Raw genomic sequence first — 19847 nt, 5'->3', positions numbered from 1 at the left:
AAATGAACCAGCCCCACTAGTCAACCAACAGGAATTAAATGAGATTCCCAGCATGGGTACTGTGGGGATAAGAGAAAGGGAGATGCAGCCATAGTGGCTCTTACGAGCCAGCATGTTGTTCTTGTCAGTTTTCTTTCAAGGAAAAAAAACGATTTTTTTAAAATTGGGCGTTGTGTTTTAAAGATGACTTTGCTTAGCTGGATTATGAGCCCATAGTGCTTCACAAAGCAACTCTACTGAGGGGCTGTTTTGCTGTCAGGCGCATAGACAGCTGATGACTCTCAGCCCAAGCCAGTCTTTTTATTCTTATGCAGTGAAACTTTTTTTGGTGGCGGATATTTGTGGCAGGTGCTTATGCTGAGGCAGCTCTGCCCAGCATGGAAACTTGCAAGACAACTGCAAAACGACTTTCAGGACAATGAAGAAAATTGGGACACAAAACCCACCACGCACAGACACTCACGTACGCAGAGAGGCTGAAGGGACTGCATTTTCCAGTGAGCTGAACTCCTCCCAGAAAGGCTCTTAAATCACACAGAGCCACAAAAGGAGGTTTCTTCTCCTCTTACTTTCTGGGATGACCAAGAAACAATGCATCCCTCAGCTTTGGGTCTCACTGATACTATAAGAAACAAGCATCTTTCAGAAAATGTGGGCCAGTGTGACAGCTGGAGCACAATTGCAAGCTTGTAGCCTTTTGGGAGCTGCCATGGTGTTACACACCACCTCCATAAAAATTAACCTTCCTTTAAAGGGGGGAAAGGGTTTAAACTCCTTGTTTTGTATGATGTCAGTTTGTCTATTGCAAGGGGAACTCTGACTCCTGGCACAGAGCATAGAAATACCGGAGCAGATCAAATGATCTGTCTAGTCGCAAAACCTGCCTACCACATGATCAATGCCCGATGCTTGCCTCAGAGGAATGCAGAACATTTCATATGCTGGCAACCCCAATGAAGTAATTAATTAGGTTCTGGGCGATTAATAGGGTGTATGTAACCGAGAGCTGAGCTTGGCTCAATGCACCTAACAGTGTGATACCGAAAGGGGATCTCTTCCTGATCCCAGCTGTTGATCAGATGAGGCCCTGAAGTGTGAAAATTAAGACAGGTGCTATTGTCTAAACCACCTAACTTTCATGGCCAGAGCTGAGGACTGTCAATATATTTAGAAATGTTGGTGCTGCTTTAAATTCTGACCCCCCTCTTTCCCCCCCCCCTCCGGTATGAGAAGAGGTGTTTTTGTTTTGTTTTGTTTTTTTCCCAGTACTTGGACCCTCTATCTTAAAATTAGCTATTGGCCTTGCCTGTGACGTGTCCAAATGGGTGTTAACTTTCTCCATAGTATACATGATAAATCTACATGACAAGTCTCTTCTCTTCCTCTTGGTATTTGCAGCTCCACATACGTTTAGCAGAGCCAGGGTCCCCAAACTTCATTCTTTCTGAATTAGTTCTCTTTGTGGCTGAACAGAGCAGGAAGTAGCAAGCCAGACAGTCCTGAAGTAACCTGTGGCATTATTAAGTCTGCGTGCTCTCACATTTTAGTTGGTCTCTGCTGCTAGGCAATACATTAAAACACAGACCTGTGCAGAGTTTAAGAGGGAGAAATGGGTGGGTGGGTGACAGAGGGGGAATGTTATTCACAGAAGCCCTGATGGTACATGGTAGGGGAATGTGTAGCTTTTGAAGAAATCCTCTGCCAGAGTAAGGGTAACACTGAGGATGTGTTGAGGGAATGGGGAAGTGGACCAGCCTATTTGTAAGGCTTTTGTGGTTCCTCTTTCTGCGTATGGTTGTAGGGTTTTTTTGCCTGGCACATTATCTACTTACGTTAATGACTTTCTGGTCAGCCAGTCAAATTCAGAAGTCATCTTTTCTGGAACAAGCTGACAAAATCTTTTTTTTTTTTTCCCCTCTCTTCAGACCCAGATTGAAAACTGTCCCACAAGACTGGGGTTTCTGTCTTTTTCTTTGATGGATTGTTGTAAATAATTAACATCAGAAATGCAGAGTCATCAACTTTCTGGTTTAGATGCTATTAATTATGCTAAAGGAATGAATCCCACGAAGTTTAACCTTTTGCATTATGATTCGATTTGGACTTCTGTTATTGGCTTGGAGCCTTTTCCCCCCTTCCATGCCATTGATTCTTTAATCCAAAATCTAACACTGGTTTGATCACTCAACAACCTGCTTTTATACTTAGATATTCCAGCTTGCAACTCCAGAAAGCTCAGAAAAGGTAGTGGGTAAGATGAACCACATATTCCCACCACTTTGTGGGTTCCATCTTACAGACTGACGTTGAAGAGCCTATAGATTAGAGAGTAACCTAGGCAGTGTTAACAGGGACCCATGCACAAAGCTTGAAAGGAATGGTAGTAAAATCCAACTGAAGTGGTTTCATCTCTGATACATGTGCTGGGGGACTGTGTCCTGCACTTGTGGAAGAAGGAATGGCTTTGCTGATCTGCAACTCATCAGCTCAGGTTCATCCTGGTGTAGATTCCCTCAAGTCAATGGAGTTGCACCTGTGACAAATCTGACCCATTAACTCCGACTCCACTCAAAGCAATAGAAATATAATGCCATCTATTCTCTCTCTTTGGCATAGCTGCAGTAAAGTGTAGAAGCTGGAGTCTAAAGAAAGTTTTCAGAGTAACAGCCATGTTAGTCTGTATTCACAAAAAGAAAAGAAGTACTTGTGGCACCTTAGAGACTAACCAATTTATTTGAGCATAAGCTTTCGTGAGCTACAGCTCACTGCATCCGATGAAGTGAGCTGTAGCTCACAAAAGCTTATGCTCAAATAAATTGGTTAGTCTCTAAGGTGCCACAAGTACTCCTCTTCTTAGTCTAAAGAAAGACTCGGTTATTGATCCTGACTCTGATTTCATACTGGTGTAAATCAGGAGCAACTCCATTGATTGCCCCAGGATAAAACCTGTGTAGATGGGCTCAGAGTCAGGCCTACTGTGCTTTCATAGCAAAGGACTGAGGAGGGAATGTTGTACCATTTTAAGCTGTAGAAGATAAATAGGTGCTGAAGGATTTATTATACTGAAACAATATAACCACACACCAGAAATAATCTCATTTCATGTTCACAAAGAATTAATCTTATGCTGGATCCTGCATAAAATTGATCCTGCATAAAATTAATTTCCAACCACCTGCCCACATTACAAAATACTACCCCAGGTCTCATTGAAGTCAATGGGAATTTTGCCACTGACGTCAATGGGGTCAGGATTTTACCCACGATGTCAGAGGATGGTGTTAATTTCACAGTATGTATTTTCTTCCTTCTTTCCCCTCCACCCCTTTTATCCAACCATGTATTAATGTGTGTTGGCCCTGTGGAAGAAGTGAATCTTCTGGAGAGAGTTGAATGAGAAGGCGGAGCCCTGCCAGGCAGAAACAGGTAAGGCATCCCAAGTGTATGGGGTGGTCAGGAAGAAAATGTGAAGGAAGCAAAGGGAGTAGTGAAGCAGGATTCATTAGTGGAGAGAAGGGGAGGAGGGAAAGTACGTTTCCAGAACATCAGAACTGTGGGCAGGGATAGAGCTGTGCAGTTATCCTTGTCATTCCAACTGCTGTGAGAACACTATTAAGACATAAATATATCCATATCTGTCTATGCTGAGGATAGGATCATGGTACCACAATCACTGCAGCATATTTCTGAAGATCTAGAAAGCAAGGCCCTCAAATGCCACATCGTTTTTAATCTGTGAATTGTTAACTCAGATGTAAAGTGGTTGACTCTCCCAGGTTCCTGAGGCATTACCAAACTGAGGACTGACAGGTATGTCACTGAATAGCCTGCTCATAGTAGCTAGGATTCTAAGGAGCATCAGCCAATGTTCTCTCTTGTTAATCCATGTAGTTCTCAAACCCTGGGCAGGGACAGGCAAGGTTCAGGCAATAAATGAAGCAAACCTTTAAAAAAATATTGTCTTTATCAAGGTTGTACTGGGGAGGGATGGCTGGTTCAGGGAATTGGTGACGGGCTATAGATGCTTTCACCTTTAGGTTGTCTACTCAAATCCAGCCTTGGCTGGTAGGGATCAAAAGTAGTTATCTTCTGATAACTGTTTGGTGGCCTATGGGAGTTGGTGATCTCAGTCCATTTCTTGGTGGACAAATGTCCTCATCAGAGAAACCACTATCTCTGGACTGAGAGGTCTTGGACTGAATGTACCATGGAGACTGAAATACCTTCTTAGCCCGAGATAAGAGGGGGAGAATCCTGGCTCTGTTGAAGTCAGTGGGAGTTTTGCATTGACTTCCATGGGGTCAGACTTTCACCTGGCTTCTACAGAATATAATTGAGTAACAGTGGGGTAATGGGGCTGGGTGAAGCTTGCATACCACGTGTCCACGCTGGGTTTGTTCTGTGGCCAAACAGAAGACTTCAGTCTCCGGAGGTGTTGCTCCAGTACCTTCCCTTACTGCAAAATTTGCTGAAGATGGGGAGAATCCACCCCCTCCTACCTGATAAAATGGTTGTGTGTATCCCCTTATAAGCCCTTTCTATTCATGAAGCAAAACATGACCCCCGTTGAATGGGACAGAGCTAAAGAGTAAGATTATTCTGTTTAAAACCCTCTGACACACAGGCAGGCATTTAAAAAGATTGTGGCTGCAAGGTAAAAGCTATTAATACCATTTCATTGTCGAAGAGCCAGAGCAGCTTAAATTACACATAAAAGATTCATGAGACAAGAGTCAATATTGCTGTGGCCTTAACAACCCTAGTGGGGACACTTTCTCAGTCTCCTAAGGATGAGGCACCTGGTGCAGCAGCACCTGAGAGGACTATGGGAGGAAGGCTTGATATAAGGAAAGCTGTCATTCTGGTGCGGCGTCAATTGCAGGGAATTGACACGCTGCTGAGCGCAAGCTTCCCAGTTGTTGCAGGGATACTCTCAAGGGTGTCAGGCTTAGCAGCTGTTGTATCTTTGTGGTTGTTGCTTTGGCAGTTGTCCTCTTGTAATGAGGTTCCCGCCTTAAATGACACACTTATGTTTTGGGGGGAACTTTGAAAATCATTCAGTTTAGAAACCATTCTGCTGATCTCTCCTGATGGTAATTTTCTCTCTCTCGTCTCTTCCCTTATTTCTGCTCTGAGGTAGTTGGCATTAAGGGTCTGATCCAAAGCCCACTGAAATCAATGAGGATCTCTATTCACTTTAATAGGCTTCAGATCAGAATCTTCATTCTGCCCAATACTGCACTGAGGCCAAGTCCATGTTAAAGTCATTTGAGAGTCACTCCGGATCGGGACCAAAAGTCCAATTTTCAGAAGTGACCAATTAGTTAGGGTGCCTCCATTTTGGGGTGCCAGGGTGGGATAACTTGGGACTTACTTTCAGAAGTGCTGGGTACACACAGCTGATTTCAGCTGGAGTTGTGCGTGCTCAGCACCTCTGAAAACCAGACCCAAGTCATCTGATGTTGCTGGACACTCAACTTGATTGATCTCTTTTGAAAACATTGGTCTAAGTGTACAGTAATCACAGGCAGTTGTGATATCACAAGCAGAAGGTTATGAATTGCTTTTCTGTTTAGCACTTTCATACCATAGTACTTTCCAGCTGTACAATATTTAATCTTCACACCTAAAAATGAACCTAAATTAACCAAACTGCAGCCGTGTTTGGATTTGGAGTTTTAAGCCTGAATCCAGGTCTGAACCTCAGGTCTCGAGCCCATCTATGTGCAGCATTCCTGTGAGGCACATGAGCCAGTATTCATAGCCCCAGTTTTTGGAAAGAAAATGTAGAAAAATGTTTTTGAACTTTTTTGATGCTTTTTGAAGCCTGTTTAGTTGAAACTTCAGCTTTTCTAAAAATAGGGACCATTCTAGAAGCTGTTTGCAAAACAGAAAATAGTTTTGCACAAAAAAGTGAATGATTTTTGCACAGGTATTTTCATGGAGGTTTGAAAATGTTCAGTTTAGCTCTGGCTACTCTACAGATGGGAAAACTGAGATGTAGAGCGGGAGTCAATGAACAATGGTGATTTTACGCCAGCTGAGGATCCAGCACTCTGTCTGAGTCATTTTTGCTAAATGATGAGTTCCCAAACGCTCCCCTATTTCCTCTTCTAATCACAAAAATACTTAGCCCTCACACAGCACTCTTCATACACAGATCTCAGAGTGCTTTTCAAACATGAGTAAATATGACCATTTCCATAGATGGGGAAACCAGGACCTAGAGAGGCTAAGTGACATGTCCAGGTTCACACATTATGTCAATGGCAGAGCAAAGAATAATACCAATGTTGGGTGAAATCCTAGTCCTGTTGAAGTCCATGGGAGTTTTGCCATCAACTTCAATGCCGTCAGGGTCTCACCCTCAAATCCAGTGCCCTATTCACTAGGAGTATGTCTATATTTGAGTTTGCATAGATGTACCCTTGCTAGTTCTCCTCCAACTAGCGCACTAAAAATAGCTGTGTAGCTGGGGTAGCACAGGCAGTGACTGGGGCTCGCTGCTCAAGCACATCCCTGCCTAGACCCGTTGGGTATGTATTCAGGCAGCTAGCCTAAGCCACCACCTATGGTAACCTGACTTTTAGATCTCTGAGTAACTCCTCATCCTTGACAGCTTTTTTAAAAAACAACAAAGCTAAAATTTTGTTTGCACAGTAAAAACATACTGCTCACTTTTTGACCATGTGAGTCTCATGCACTAGCCCAATACCATGATGATTTGGGTTGCAAATCCTGCAGGGCAATATATAAATCCAAACCAAACCCCTGTTTCCATTGCACTTTTAAAAAGAAACATTTTGAGTGGTGTTTGAATTTGTAAAACGCCATTGCAAAATTGTGAGGCAAAATTATCTGGTGGACGGTGCACAGGACAAAGAGTTGGGGACTTCCTTGGTATGTTCCTGACTCTACCACTGAATTGATGGGCAGCACTGAGCCAGTCACTTCACCTCTCTGCCTCAGTTTCCCCATCTTTAAAACTGGGATAATACTACTTCCCTACTGCACCAGGCTTTTGTGAGGGTTAATTAAGGCTTATGCAGTATTTAGAACAGGGGTCGGCAACCTATGGCACACGTGCCAAACATGGTACCCGAGCCAATTTTTAATGGCACGCTGCTGTCTGCCGGACCTGGGCAGACAGCAGCGTGCCACTGAAAATCCTGCCTGGCCCGCTCTTCTCCACCCCCCGCCCACCGCTCTCTCCTTGCAGGGCAGGCAAGCTTCCCCTTCCCCCTGCCTCTTCCCCCAGCATGCTGGGTTCCTGCCCCTCCTCTCCCTCCCTGTGGCTGATCAGTATGGAGGGGGAGATGTAAAAGCGGGGGAGAGATAAAAGCGGAGCCGCAGCGTGCCCTCTGCTCCGGGGACCTTGGGGAAGGGGGTGGAATCAGGGCATATCCCCTCCAGCCCCCTGCCGTGAGCTGCTCAGGGCAGGGGGCTGGGAGCACCCCCACAACCCCAGCCCACACCCCCAGCTCTATGCCCTGACTCCTGCCCCCCCCCCACACCCCCAGCCCCCTGCCCTGACTCCTGTACCCCCCACATCCCCACTCTCACCCTGAGCACCAGACAGGAGCTCCTGCATCCCCCCACCATTCCCACCTGCACCCCTTGCACCAAATGGGAGCTGCCCAGGTAAGCGCTCCACACCCAAACCTCCTGCCCCAACCCTGAGCCCCCTCCCTCATTCTAGCTCCTGGCCAGACCCTACACCCCAACCCCCAGCCTGCTCCTTCACCCCCAGCCCTGTGCTCAGTGCACTCCCACCCTCAGCTCAGTGCAGAGAGAGGAAGAGAATGGCTAGAACCAGGGAGAAGGTAGGTACCTACTCTATGTGGACAGGGCCGGGACTCCAGACCGGCAGCGGTCTGAGGCGGGGCCTGAGGCTGGGGCCTGAGGCAGGAGCCGGCGGACGGAACCACAGATTGACAGCAGGCTGAGCTGCTCAGCCCAGTGCCGGTCTGGGGTTCTGGCTGCCAGCTCCTTGCCAGCCAGGGTCCCAGCCTCAGGCCCCGCTCAGCCCGCTGCCGGCCTAGGTGAACGGAACCCCAGACCAGCAGCGGGCTGAGCGGGTCGGTGGCGTAAGATCAGCATTTTAATTTAATTTTAAATGAAGCTTCTTAAACATTTTGAAAACCTTGTTACATACGACAATAGTTATATAATATATAGACTTATAGAGAGAGACCTTCTAAAAAATGTTAAAATGTATTATTGGCACGCAAACCCTTAAATTAAAGTGAATAAATGAAGACTCGGCACACCACTTCTGAAAGGTTGCCGACCCCTGAGATAGACCATGCAATACAATGTATAGTAGTACTGTCTCAGATCATTGTCTCAGATCATCCTTTCCTGAAGGAGTGGACTCTGGGACAGGGATCTTCTTGTGGATATCCCTACACATTGCTCCTTTTATGGGAGGCACGATTTGAGGATCTAGGGTCCATTTTGTGGCCCATTATTATTCTGATATTTTTCCTCCTGCATCTAAGATCTTACCTTAGGGTTTTATACTGCTACTCATCACCATAGTATGTCAACACTACATTTAGCGGTACTAGTTATTGGATGCCGGTTAAATGCCAGTTGATTATTAATAACAGTTACTGGGATTCAGCAACTGCTTAATGAGATGTAACAACTATATATTAAGATAGATATCTATTAAACACAGTCTTATTAGTCAATTGGTGTTTAATTGACATATGTTAATTTTCTTATTACAACTCAATTAAATCCACAGTTGAAGCACTCAATTTTGAGTATGACCAAATTATGATTGGAGGCAAAAACATAAACTAAAATATAATCACATAAGCTACAGCTGATCTTAAATGCAAACACTTTATGAATATTCTTCTACCAGTGAAAGAGTAGATTTGAGGTAGGTACTTTAAAAACAGTGTAGGAAAGGTGGCAAAAATAATCATTCTGTCAATTAACTCTTGCAGTCAGGGATTAATGTATAGTTATTTACAGAGATAATTTCCACAGCCACTCCCTTTTCGGCAAAATTATAAAATTTGAATTTTCTAAAAACACCCTTGAAATGAGTGTGCACAAGCAGCAACTGAGATCGCCAGGACATTTGTAAAATTCATTTTTCTGTTAAAGTTTGTTTTAGGGGGTGCAGCAGTTTACAAAACTCAGTAATGGAATGTCCCCAAGTTGTGTGTGGATGACACACAAAGGTCTGGGACTGTGGACAGAGGTAAAAAGCATGTTATAATATAGGTCCCAACCTGTGCCCATTGCAGTCAATTAGAAAACTCTCATTGACTTCAGTCAATGCAGGATCAAGCCCATAAGGAGGATGAGGCAAAAGATCGGGTTATAGATTTAGTAAAGGGGGCAAAGTAGGAATATATTGAATGTTTAGTGACAGGGAACAGATAGTTTAATGCAGAGGGCTTGCCTTGGCTTCTCTCTTTATGTATAAATGACTGCAGGCATTGAAAGTAGCAGCACTGAGCAGAGGGAGTCTCTGTTCTAATTGGTCATCCACATCTTTGACCTGATGGGATCACTTGGTAGAGCTCGACCATGAGTCCTTCTCCTATGGAACTGCCATGGCTAGCAGCCACTTCCCTCAATAACTAGTAGTTAGGATTTATAATCCCTAGACCTCAAAACTCTTCACAGAAGTGGGTAAGTATAATCATATTATCCTTTCTACAGATGGGGTAAGCTGAGGCACAGAGAGATTGAGTGACTTACCCAAGGTCACACAGGAAGTCAGTGGCAGAGCTAGGAGTAGCATCCGGGTCTCCTGACCCCCAGTCCTGTGCCCTCTACCCTGGACCATGCGGTGTCATTGTCCACTGTGAAGGGTTTAACCACCTGGATACTGGATCATAGCTGGCTCGAGTCATTTCAGTTCAATATTTGTGAATTCCTCTTGCTTCTCCTCTGCTTGGATTTCCATAGGTACCAGATCCCATAACTGAGCTGTTCTGACACACTCACTGTTGTGAAACAGCCTAACTGGTTTCCATAGCTATGTGTTGTTAGGTGTTTCCTAGCTAACGAAGCACCTTTGCATGGCAGGCTGGTCGTGTGTGCCAGCAGCGACAAATGATCTCCCTACCTTTCCTGTTCACTCGTTTCCCTCAGATACATTAATGATCACTAAACCTTGCTGATGGAGGGAGTCCTTTTGGTGACAACCTCATTATTTGGTTATCAGGAGCTGACACTATCCAGGTTGTCACGACAACCAGCCATGATTCAAAGCTGCTCTGAAAGGTCTGAACCTCAGGCAAATAATCAGCTCTTAGCTCTCAGCAGATGCTCAACCCCTCAGCCAATCGTGGGGGAGCTGGGAAACCATGACATCATAGTCGAACCAGTCCAAAAAATTTAATTCTTAGTTTGCAGTGTTCCTCCTTGTTGCTTTTCCCCAAACCCCAGCTCAGCACATATTGTGGTAAAACCAGCCCGCAGTGTTACCATTTCAAACCACTTCACGGCTGACTTCAAAACTTCAGACTGGGTGAGGAGTGAATGTGTAACCAGGGTCACAAATAATAATAATAATAATAAAAAAAGTACAGCATTTCAGTTAACTAATTCAGGCTTGGTCAGAGCTATTGCAGAGTGGTGATCAATTACAATCCAATCAGAAGGCTGGATGCTGCCATAACACTGACAGTCATGCAGTCAGGATCCAGATAGTTATGTTGCTTGTTTTGTTTTTTTATTTTAATGGGGGGTGGGCTTCCTTAGCACTAATTTCCTCTGAAGTACAAAGTCTCTTGCAGCACCCACTAATTACTGTAGATGGACAGGGCGGGGGGTGGGGGGGTGGAGAGAAAATCCACTGGCATCCAATTAATAGCCATGCTAAATTGCAAAGAGTATGTCAGGTTTGCCAGGGAGGTGTGGTAAATGCTGTGGAACCAGTTCCATATCTATCAAAGGATACGTTCGCATATACTGCCTAACGCAAGCCAATGAGGGATTGCTCAGTGTCTCTAAGCCTGAGTTTTGGCATACCTGGACTGCTGTACCTGGAGCCATAGATTTGATTAGGGTTGAATTCATTTCAGTAGTATTGACCTAAGGATTCCCAGCAGTGATGCTTCTGACGTTTGGTTGCTGAGCTTTCGTGAATTGCTGCTCCTCTAGAACAGTGTTTCTGAATGACTGGTCCGTGGACCGGTGCCAGTCCCTAAGATCTCCATGACACAGTTTAGGAAGGCAGCAAGCCGGTTCCCGGTATCTAAAAGGCTAAAAAACACTGCTCTAGAATTCACTCCCTGTAGAAATCAGCTTAAGCACAACTTATAAACTTTTAGGAGAAGTTGCTCTCTTTGCCAAAGAAAGATTTGTCTCCTTGCCTGTGTGGCCATCCTAGGTGGTCTTCTGCAAATACCAGGGAGCACAGTACTTGGCCTCTTTTATTGAGACCTCAAGGCTTGCAGGCACTCAGATATACAGTGGTGAATGCCAATAAATGATTGTAGCAAGTGCTAAGTCCTTTCAGGGTAGACTGAGGATGCAGGAATTTATAGGTGCTGAGTATTATTATTACTTATTATCGCTGCGTGATGGTCTATCCGATCAGATCTGAAAGGGGAGGTCAGCTCCTCTGCAATGACAATGTCTCCAGCCTGTTTATTAAGAATAGGGGCTCACCCTGCTGATATTCCCCTTTCCCCTACCTGGTTATATACTGGTTGTCTGTCTCCCTCCATCCCAGTGCATTTAAGTGGGGCTGTACTGATATAGCTATCAGGGGGAATTCACTCCTGCATCAGGGCCACTGTGCACTGGCTATGTCTGCGCAAAGTGACTAGGAAGCAGCCATTAGGGTCCCCCAAGGAGCATCCCAGTGTAGGAGGCCTCCTCAGCAAACACGGAGTTGGTGCAGCCAGCTCTATGTTTCCACAAGAGCCGTTGGCGCAGGAGATGTGTAAGAGGCAGGCCGGGGGAGGGAGGAGACGTGGACAAGTTATGCCCTGATTATTCCCAGCTGCTGCTATGGCCCATAGGGGCTGTGGATCAAGGTAGGGCAGCTCCTGAAACTACTCTAACATGGGCTAGGGGCTAAATTGGCCTCTGGCATTCACAGAATTGGGGGCGGGGACTCAGCAGGCCACTTCTCAGCTGGCACAGGGCTGAATTGGGTCCCTAAGATGCTTAGGGAAGGAAGGCTCTGTGTAAACACAAACTCTGATCTACACTTCAGGTAAATGACAATTCAATACATGTATATTTTATGTAGCATTTTAAACTGGCTTTGGCACCAGTGAGACTGCCCGGTGAAATTAGCATCTAGCAGGGAGATATCCTCTCCTGTACCTGTAGGTAGTAGACAGAAATCTTGTGGTGACCCACTAAAGACTTGGGGGACCAGGTTTAGCAGGATTCTGCAGCAACATCAAAACACGTCACACCACACCAGCCGAGCAAGTCCTACCTGAGCTGCAGAATTTCAGAGCCCTGGGCCTTCCAAATTCCATGGCCATGAAACCATTCCCTGTCAGTAGAAAGCAGTTAGCCCTTGAGAATACAAAGAACAATGTTCCCTTTGTCAACATACCTTGAAGCATACAGCGCACGCAGGACATCTTATGTGTAGCCTCCAGTGTGCGTGAACCACAGAATGATTGGGTGGGTATGAGGGGGGATCCAAAGGTACTGTGCTTTCAGGGGGACTTCCCCAGTCAGAGGCAGAGTCCCCAAATGCCAGTAAAATGCCTTTTTTGTGGCTTCTTCCTCTTGCTTTCTCCTATGCCACACTGCCCTTCTATTTCTCCCCATCTCCCTTCACTAGAGTTCCCTTCCTCTCTGTTCCCTAAGGGGCTCCTTCTCTTTCCTACTGAGGAGAGGCTGCTCCTGAAGATGGGCCAGGGATGGTCCTGCTGATGGGTGATGTTCCCTTCCCCCTCTCATGGGAACTGCACGGGTATGTTTGTGCTGAGCTTGGTCCCCATGTCTTTTACCTTCATCATGTCTTCTCTCTGTAGCTGAATAGGTTTTTCTGCTGAGATCCAGCCCCTCTCCGCACCTATTCTATTCTATTCTATTCTACATGGGTGGTTCTTATACCACACTCATTGTCCCTTGTGGTTGGTGACTTCAGTGGCAACTCTGGGTAAGCTGCTCGAATTCAGAGAGCCAGGTGATGGCTTGAGAGTAGTTTGTGGCAGCAGCCTGGAGATGGCTAGAGGGGGGTCCCCATAAAACCACAATCCCCAAAGCCAAGGGTTTTGGGAGCCCCAAAGGCCCACCCTGGGCAGCGGTGCAAGGACCACTCAAAAGCCCCCGTGACTTTTGGGATAAATCACTTGCCAAATATCCCCCCAATGGTTTGGTGATATTTTGAAGGTTGTCTCTGCACCCAAAAGGGTTACAACCTTAGTGAAAAGGCATATGCCCCTGATTAAATAGTGCAGGGGGAGAATGAATCTCCTCTCTCCTTCCAACCTCTGATGCTGGCTTCTTTGCCTGCAGTCCCACAGTCATTGTTATGCTCTCTGACAGAACAAATGGGAGACTAAACTACCCCTTCATATGCTGTGCTGGCCTGGTCTTTGTGAAACACAGGCAGAGTCCACGGGCCAGGCTCTTGCATATGTGTATCTATTTTTAAAAAAATGCATGTGATCAAGTCACATGATTAGTTTGAGTTTTAAATGAATGGGGCTTATTCACCCACTGATTCTGCCTCCTGACCTGTTCGTGTGTGTCTTAGGCAATGCTCTGACCAGCACTTGTCCTCACGCCGTGCCAGCCCCAGGAGATTTCAAACAGGGCACATTTCTTATTCTTAAATGGTGGCAATAAAGATGTGGATTGTTTGTTAAACTGTGATTCGGAGGCTGAGCTAGTCTGAATTGTATTTATAAACTAATCCCTGTTCTACGTAGAAGGCTGGGTCCCTGTTCACTCGCTCACCCAACAGTTGCTATCAGTGCAAGCTCTTTGTGAGCAGTGGGATGTTCAGAAGCTCTCTGCACTGGTCTAACTCTGCTCCCATTGACTTCAAAGGGAGCAAAGTTAGGTCATTGGCAGGGCACTTTTGAAAATCTCATCCTACCTGACCGAAAAAGAGAAGCAATTCCCTATCAATTATTCACCCAGTGCTGGCTCTCAGGATCCAGCAAAACTCTCCTTGTGATGAGGGACACAGTGTCCGTGATATGTAAATTACCAGTACAACGACTCCTGTTACCTGCTGAGTGGGGAGAGACTCCCCTCTTACACTGCCATGAGATTGCTGGGCAGGCCTGGTGAATATTGGCACTAACTAGTCAAGGTTACCTAAACATCTCTCTGTAGGGCTGGGAACAGCCATGCCACCTTACCATACACACCATGCACTGTCATCGTGTCAGGTCTCACAAGCTAATCAGCATTAGGTTAGATAGAAGACCTTTGAGAACCCTCTGTGTGCAGCAGGAAGTGGTGACAGCAGTTCGGTAAGGGCTGCTCTTCTGAGTCACTATTGATTTAGTGACCCAGCATGGTATTGCTACTGAAGGAGCTGTCTTTTGAATGAGTTGTATCACTCAGGCATGACCACATGTGGTCATTAAAGATCACATGGTGCTTTGTAGGATGGGGAGTGCTTGTTATCTTGGTCACATTTTGACTTGGGTAATTACATTCTGCTTGTGTAAATTTCTCCTGAAGTTTCAGATAGGAAAAGTTTCAGAGTAGCAGCCCTGTTAGTCTGTATTCGCAAACAGAAAAGGAGAACTAGTGGCACCTTAGAGACTAACCAATTTATTTGAGCATAAGCTTTCGTGAGCTACAGCTCACTTCATCGGATGCATCATTCATGGAGCTGACTGTCTCAGAAGATTTAATTCTTCAAGCCAAAGTTCAATGCTTTAAAGTCCTAAACAGAAAGAAAGAACAAGAAAAATAATCTGAAAAGACACTAGGGGAAATAGGAATCTCTTCCGACTAGTCCATGGCTCATTGCACAAAAGTGTCCTCTTTATTCAGGACTGGCTAGAAGTTTGTGTAGAAAAAGAACTGCTGCAGCAAAAGCACATAGAATTCAGCAACACATGGGGATGACTTTTAGCAAAGTGGCTTATTGTGGAAACCTAAACAAGTTTCATGAAATTTTCACCTTCTCACTGGACAAAGAGAAACCAGTGCCATGAGCCAACCAAAACCTACAGATGTAAGTCAGACATACCTTTAATATGATGAAGGCCAAGGATTGAAAAAGCCCAGAAGACTGAACTACCCTCTTATCCCTGCAGTTCGCGGTTGAGGTATATTGACAGGACTATGTTGGGGAAACGTGCAGTACTCCTGCCTGTGCGCAATGTGTGTTCTATGGGTGAACAGATGTCTTCATTGTCAATGGCTGTAAATCCAGCACCCTAAACCATCACTGAATTCACATGAAAAAAAGAGTAAAAAATGTAAAAAATTGAATGCCTCAATATTCCCTCCTTTGCTGGGCTTAGGAAGTAGTTTTGTATGGCACTGGGATCCAGTTATCCTTCAAAATAAACATATGAATGAAAGGGATGATGCTGTATATAAAGGTGTGTGTGTGTGTGCGTGTGTGTGTGTGTGTGTACACATTTCTGGGTGGGGCACTTGATTTTTTTTTTAACCTGCTGCGAGTGAGGAGATTCTTACACCACTTCTGTGTCATTTTATTCAAGTTTCTATATTCCCTCTCCCACTTCAGCTTTCCCTGTGTTTCCTGCTTTGAAACAAAAGATTTGCCTATTCCAGCCCTCTCAGTGCTATTAGTAGTATTATTATCTGCTCTCTCTCCGCCAATGAGTGCAGCCAAAACCTGGTGACGACATGGGCTAGGGAACAGCAAGGAGGCAGTGAAGCATCCAAGCTACTAATGTTAGGATTGGAGGTCAAGAAGCTGCTCTCCACAGAGAATGGGAAGCTTGCAGATGGACTAAGCTTGGAGGGGAGGTTGCTTTTGATGACTATACCAGACCTCGAAGGTGGACAATCGGGTGCAGTATGACAGGACAAAGTGCAGGTAATGCCTTTATTTTTGTTATCAGGCTGTCAGTGCAATTGGTGCCTTATCTTGAGCTGTTCAGCTGGGAGAGGAATGGCCTATGGTTGCTTTCTTAAAGCTGCCTGCAATGAACATTACAAACAGCCATGTGTTCTGTTTAAATTCCCTTTATCGTTGCCGAGACTGTATTTAAGGGAAGGAAACCATCCAACACAATTGATGCTGTGGGGGGTATTTGGTTGTGGGGAGAGGCTCTGGTGGTGTATTCTAGGCTTTGTGTATTTTTCCCATTGTTGACACCTGTATTATTTTATTGCATCTGAATTTTTAAAAAAATGGAGATTGACATGTTCTGGCGGATAACTTCCTGGTTAAATAAAAACCGTAAAGCCTGCATTGGCACTGAAGTTGTGTCAACACAGACACCAGCCGTAAAAGCTGTCTTGGTGTGTTTGAAATCAAATCCCAACAATGCAGTTTTCTAGGCTGTGCTTCTGCGGAAGAGTAAGAAAACCTATAGACTCTTTGTAATTTATTCTTCTGTCATTTGCTGACAAAATGCACCTAATTCACCCCTTTTAAAACACTTTCTTGCTAAGTTTTCCCCAAATCAATTAAATGCAGTGATTTTGGTCTCTCTCATGCACACACATGGTGGTGGTTTGTGACACCACAATGAAGCTGGCCCTGTGTAGGGTTGTCCCTTTGTCCCAGTATTGAACACTAGCCAATAGAGGAAGTTACAGCCCAGTGCCCTGCTGCTCCAGTCTCCTCTCTTCAGAGGGGGAGATGATTACAACACTGGTGCCCCGAAGTCCATTTAACTTCTTTTAGAATCCAGTTTTTTCTGATGCTAGACTTGAACCACATTTTGTAGCACCAAACTCTTTTAAATGTTATTCCATGTAAAGAACTATGGGGAGGAAAAGGGGAAAAGCTGTTGTTTATTATTGCGCTGTGTCTGGAAATGTCGAAGGGACATGGGCCTGAGCTGTGAAGAGCCGTTCTGGCTCTGGACTTGTATTTGGAGCCAGCAGAGGCTTGGGGTGTTGGGAGTCAGGGTATTTGAATAATCCCCATTCTTCTTAATAGGGAACTTTGATGCTAAACTTGCCAGGAGTTAGTACTCCTTTGGAGAGTTTGGCCAACAAGTTTGCACCTTTCATTCCCCCTCTTCTGCGCCGCCTTCCCCAAACAAATGTTTAACCCTCTGTAAGGAATATTTGGGGTTTGTTTTTATTTTTCCTAATTGACCAGTAAATGCTACTGCTTGCTGCATGGAAGCTGGTGCGGTAGCAGTGGGAAGTGGCTAGTTAGAGATCAAAGTCCACCTTGCTGGGTGACTGGGTGCTGATCTGACTCTTCCCAGCGTGATCATCAGGACTCGCTGTCACCAGGGTGGGGGTGAGTTGGATAAGGGTTGTGGGCAAGCCAGCGGCTGGCCTGAGAGGGAGAGAAAAGAAAATGCTGGGGACTGAGGGGAAGATGAAACAAAATGCTCCCCAATGTCGCCTATCTCTTGTATGAGTTAACGTTCTATGCTGGGTCTCTGTGTACGGCAGGTGGGAGAGGAACCTGGAGGGGAGGGGAACATGTTTGGACAGTGGGGAGCATGGGATAGCACTGTGATGAGAGAGGGGGTGTGGGCACAGTGAGGAGGATGGCAGAGAGGAGCATGAGCTTGGTGTGCAGTGGGAGTGAGGGGAAGGGGAAAGGATGGTCAGGGCAGGCAGCTGGGAGGAAGGAAAGAGTGAGCAGGTTGAGACTATGAGGGGAAAGTGGGCAAGGGGGCAGCGTGGGAGAAGGTGGGCAGGGCGAGGGCTTGGAAGAGGAACAGGAGGAGGCAGGGTGGGGTGTCTGGGAGGGAGTGCTGGAAAGGGAAAAGCAGAGGGTGAAGTCTGTAGTGGCCTTATTAGCGAGCATGATGGGGTACTGGAGGGTGAAAAATCTCACTTGGTCAAGGCAGCAGTTTGGGGCTGGATAAGTTCAGGGGGAGAAGAGGATCGAGAGGCTGAGAGCTGGCAAACCCTCCCTGCTTCCTGCCTAGGAGCCATGTTGGTAGCATTCTCCTTGTCTGGGCTTATCGATAGTCAACTTTTTTCTTAAGATTTCCCACCATTGCTCCCAGTGGCTCTGTTCCACCAATGGCAGTAAAGGTGGGGACACTCATACAGATGGGGCAAAGGTAGCAGGCACCTTGCCATCGAGACCTTGTGTGGGCAGGCATAGATAACATGGTCCTTAAGGCACTGCTGGGTCATCTGCACTACTGCACTGATGGTAGCAACAGTCGGGAATGTTCCCAAAAAGGTCCAGTGTAGACAAAGCCCTTGTGCACTTATCTCATTCCTCCTGGAACCCATCTGTGTTGTGTAATGTGATGGAGACAGGCAAAGAGGAAAAACACAATGGGGCGATGAACCCACACATGCCTTGGAAGGGGAACAGATAGTGGTAGTGACCCCAGTAATTTGGTCACGAGTTAGAATTTCTTTGCTATAGCACTTAAAAACATCAGGTGTACAGTTAAAGGAGGCTCTAAGCCTGATGAGTGCTTTGATAGGTTGCTCCAGGATTGGGCAGGAAGGTTGCTTTGGGCATTCAGAGAAGGGATGGATGGATTGCTCTACATCTGGAAAGGATGAGTGGGTGGATTTCTCTAGGTCAGGTTGTTGCTGTAGGTGTAGGAGGAAAAGGGATGCTTGAGGCCTGGACTAGTGGGTGGGATTACTGTATATTTGTGTGGGAAGATGGAGAAGTTGCTGTGGGCTTGGGAGGATGCCTTGCTCTTGGTCTGGGCTGGTTGGAATCTGGGTAGGCTACTCTAAGGCTGGGGAGGAAAGTTGCCCTGGGCTAGGAGGGTGGGCAATTGGGTTGGGTGGGCTAAGCCTGGGTGGGAGGATGAGACAGCTGCTCTAAGAGCAGGACAGTGAGTTGCTCTGGGTCTTGGTAGCATCACGGGTATGGCTGAGTGGAGAGGTTGCTCTAGGCTGCGTGTGCAGATATGCAAGGATGGTGCAGGCAATCTGATCTAGGCCTGGGAGGGGAATTTCTCTAGACTTGGGCAGGTGGTTCTTTGTTCTAGATCTGGGTGAATGGCTGGCTGCACTAATCCTGGTTTCACTCATTTAGTTACTCATGTAGTTATTAGAAGCATGTCTGAGCTGCACCTTTGCTCCTGTTGGCCATGAAAAGGATTCAAAATACCACAGGCTACTGCTTTCAGCAGCAGCAATTTCGGAGAGCTGCAATGGCACCTCTGATGAGCCCCGTGGGAGGCATTAACCAGGGCAGTCTGCTTTTGTAATCATGGGCTCTGTGCCCGATGCTCACATATGTTTCCCCCACTCCCTCACCGCAAGCCCCTTTTAACACCTTCACCAATGAAAGGATCCACCACCATCCTCCTTGCAATAACTGTCTGGCAGGTTTTCATAACTCCTGCAATGCTGGGTCTCGAGGGAGCTGTGGATCCACCATCCTTTCAAATAGACGAACCCAAACAAACTCCCTGGGTGAAATCCTGGCTGTACTGATGTTGACAGGATTTTGGCTCCTCTGTCTGTATTGGACGGAACCAAAATCCTGTAACCGAACAGTCCCTAAACATGTGGGGAAGCTGGGATCCAAATCCAGCCTTTGTGGCCTGGGCCCTTCTCCACAGAGCCACTTTACAAGCCTTGACTAAGGGGCAGTGGCAGGCCAGTCAGGGGCACCACAGGCTGCATCTTTGTCATCCTGGTGCTTATACAGTAGTTACACATACCCGTGGGAGGGGCCCAGTTTAGTTATTGGCTTTGGTAGCCATCAGTTAGTCATGCTCCTGCAGGAAGACTGCTCGTTACCTTTGACACTCCTGAATGATGTATGTCTGCGG

At 46.1% G+C, this 19847-nt stretch overlaps 2 protein-coding genes across 6 annotated transcripts in view; one reads left to right on the top strand and one right to left on the bottom strand.

Annotated features, from left to right (window-relative positions):
• The window catches only part of CHRDL1 (chordin like 1), a 166956-nt gene extending 156717 nt beyond the window's left edge, over positions 1 to 10239 (bottom strand). The window contains exon 1 of one of the 2 annotated variants that reach the window (XM_048864106.2): positions 9727 to 10239. The gene's annotated coding sequence lies outside the window, so the exon portion shown is untranslated. The remainder of the gene's footprint in view (positions 1 to 9726) is intronic. The other variant, XM_048864105.2, reaches the window with a different exon arrangement.
• The window catches only part of PAK3 (p21 (RAC1) activated kinase 3), a 192865-nt gene that overhangs the window by 75805 nt on the left and 97213 nt on the right, over positions 1 to 19847 (top strand). For 2 of the 4 annotated variants that reach the window (XM_048864098.2, XM_048864099.2), the window contains exon 1: positions 15784 to 15988. The exons of 1 other annotated variant lie outside the window; for it this stretch is intronic. In XM_048864098.2, the coding sequence (XP_048720055.1) occupies positions 15970 to 15988 (19 nt within the window). In that variant the 5' untranslated portion in view covers positions 15784 to 15969. Of the gene's footprint in view, positions 1 to 15783; positions 15989 to 19847 lie in introns of those variants that run through there. One more of the 4 variants, XM_048864096.2, reaches the window with a different exon arrangement.

The sequence above is a fragment of the Caretta caretta genome, chromosome 9 (genome assembly GCF_965140235.1).
Source record: "Caretta caretta isolate rCarCar2 chromosome 9, rCarCar1.hap1, whole genome shotgun sequence".
Lineage (NCBI taxonomy): Eukaryota > Metazoa > Chordata > Testudines > Cheloniidae > Caretta > Caretta caretta.
This window is presented reverse-complemented; position numbering and strand designations above follow the sequence as displayed.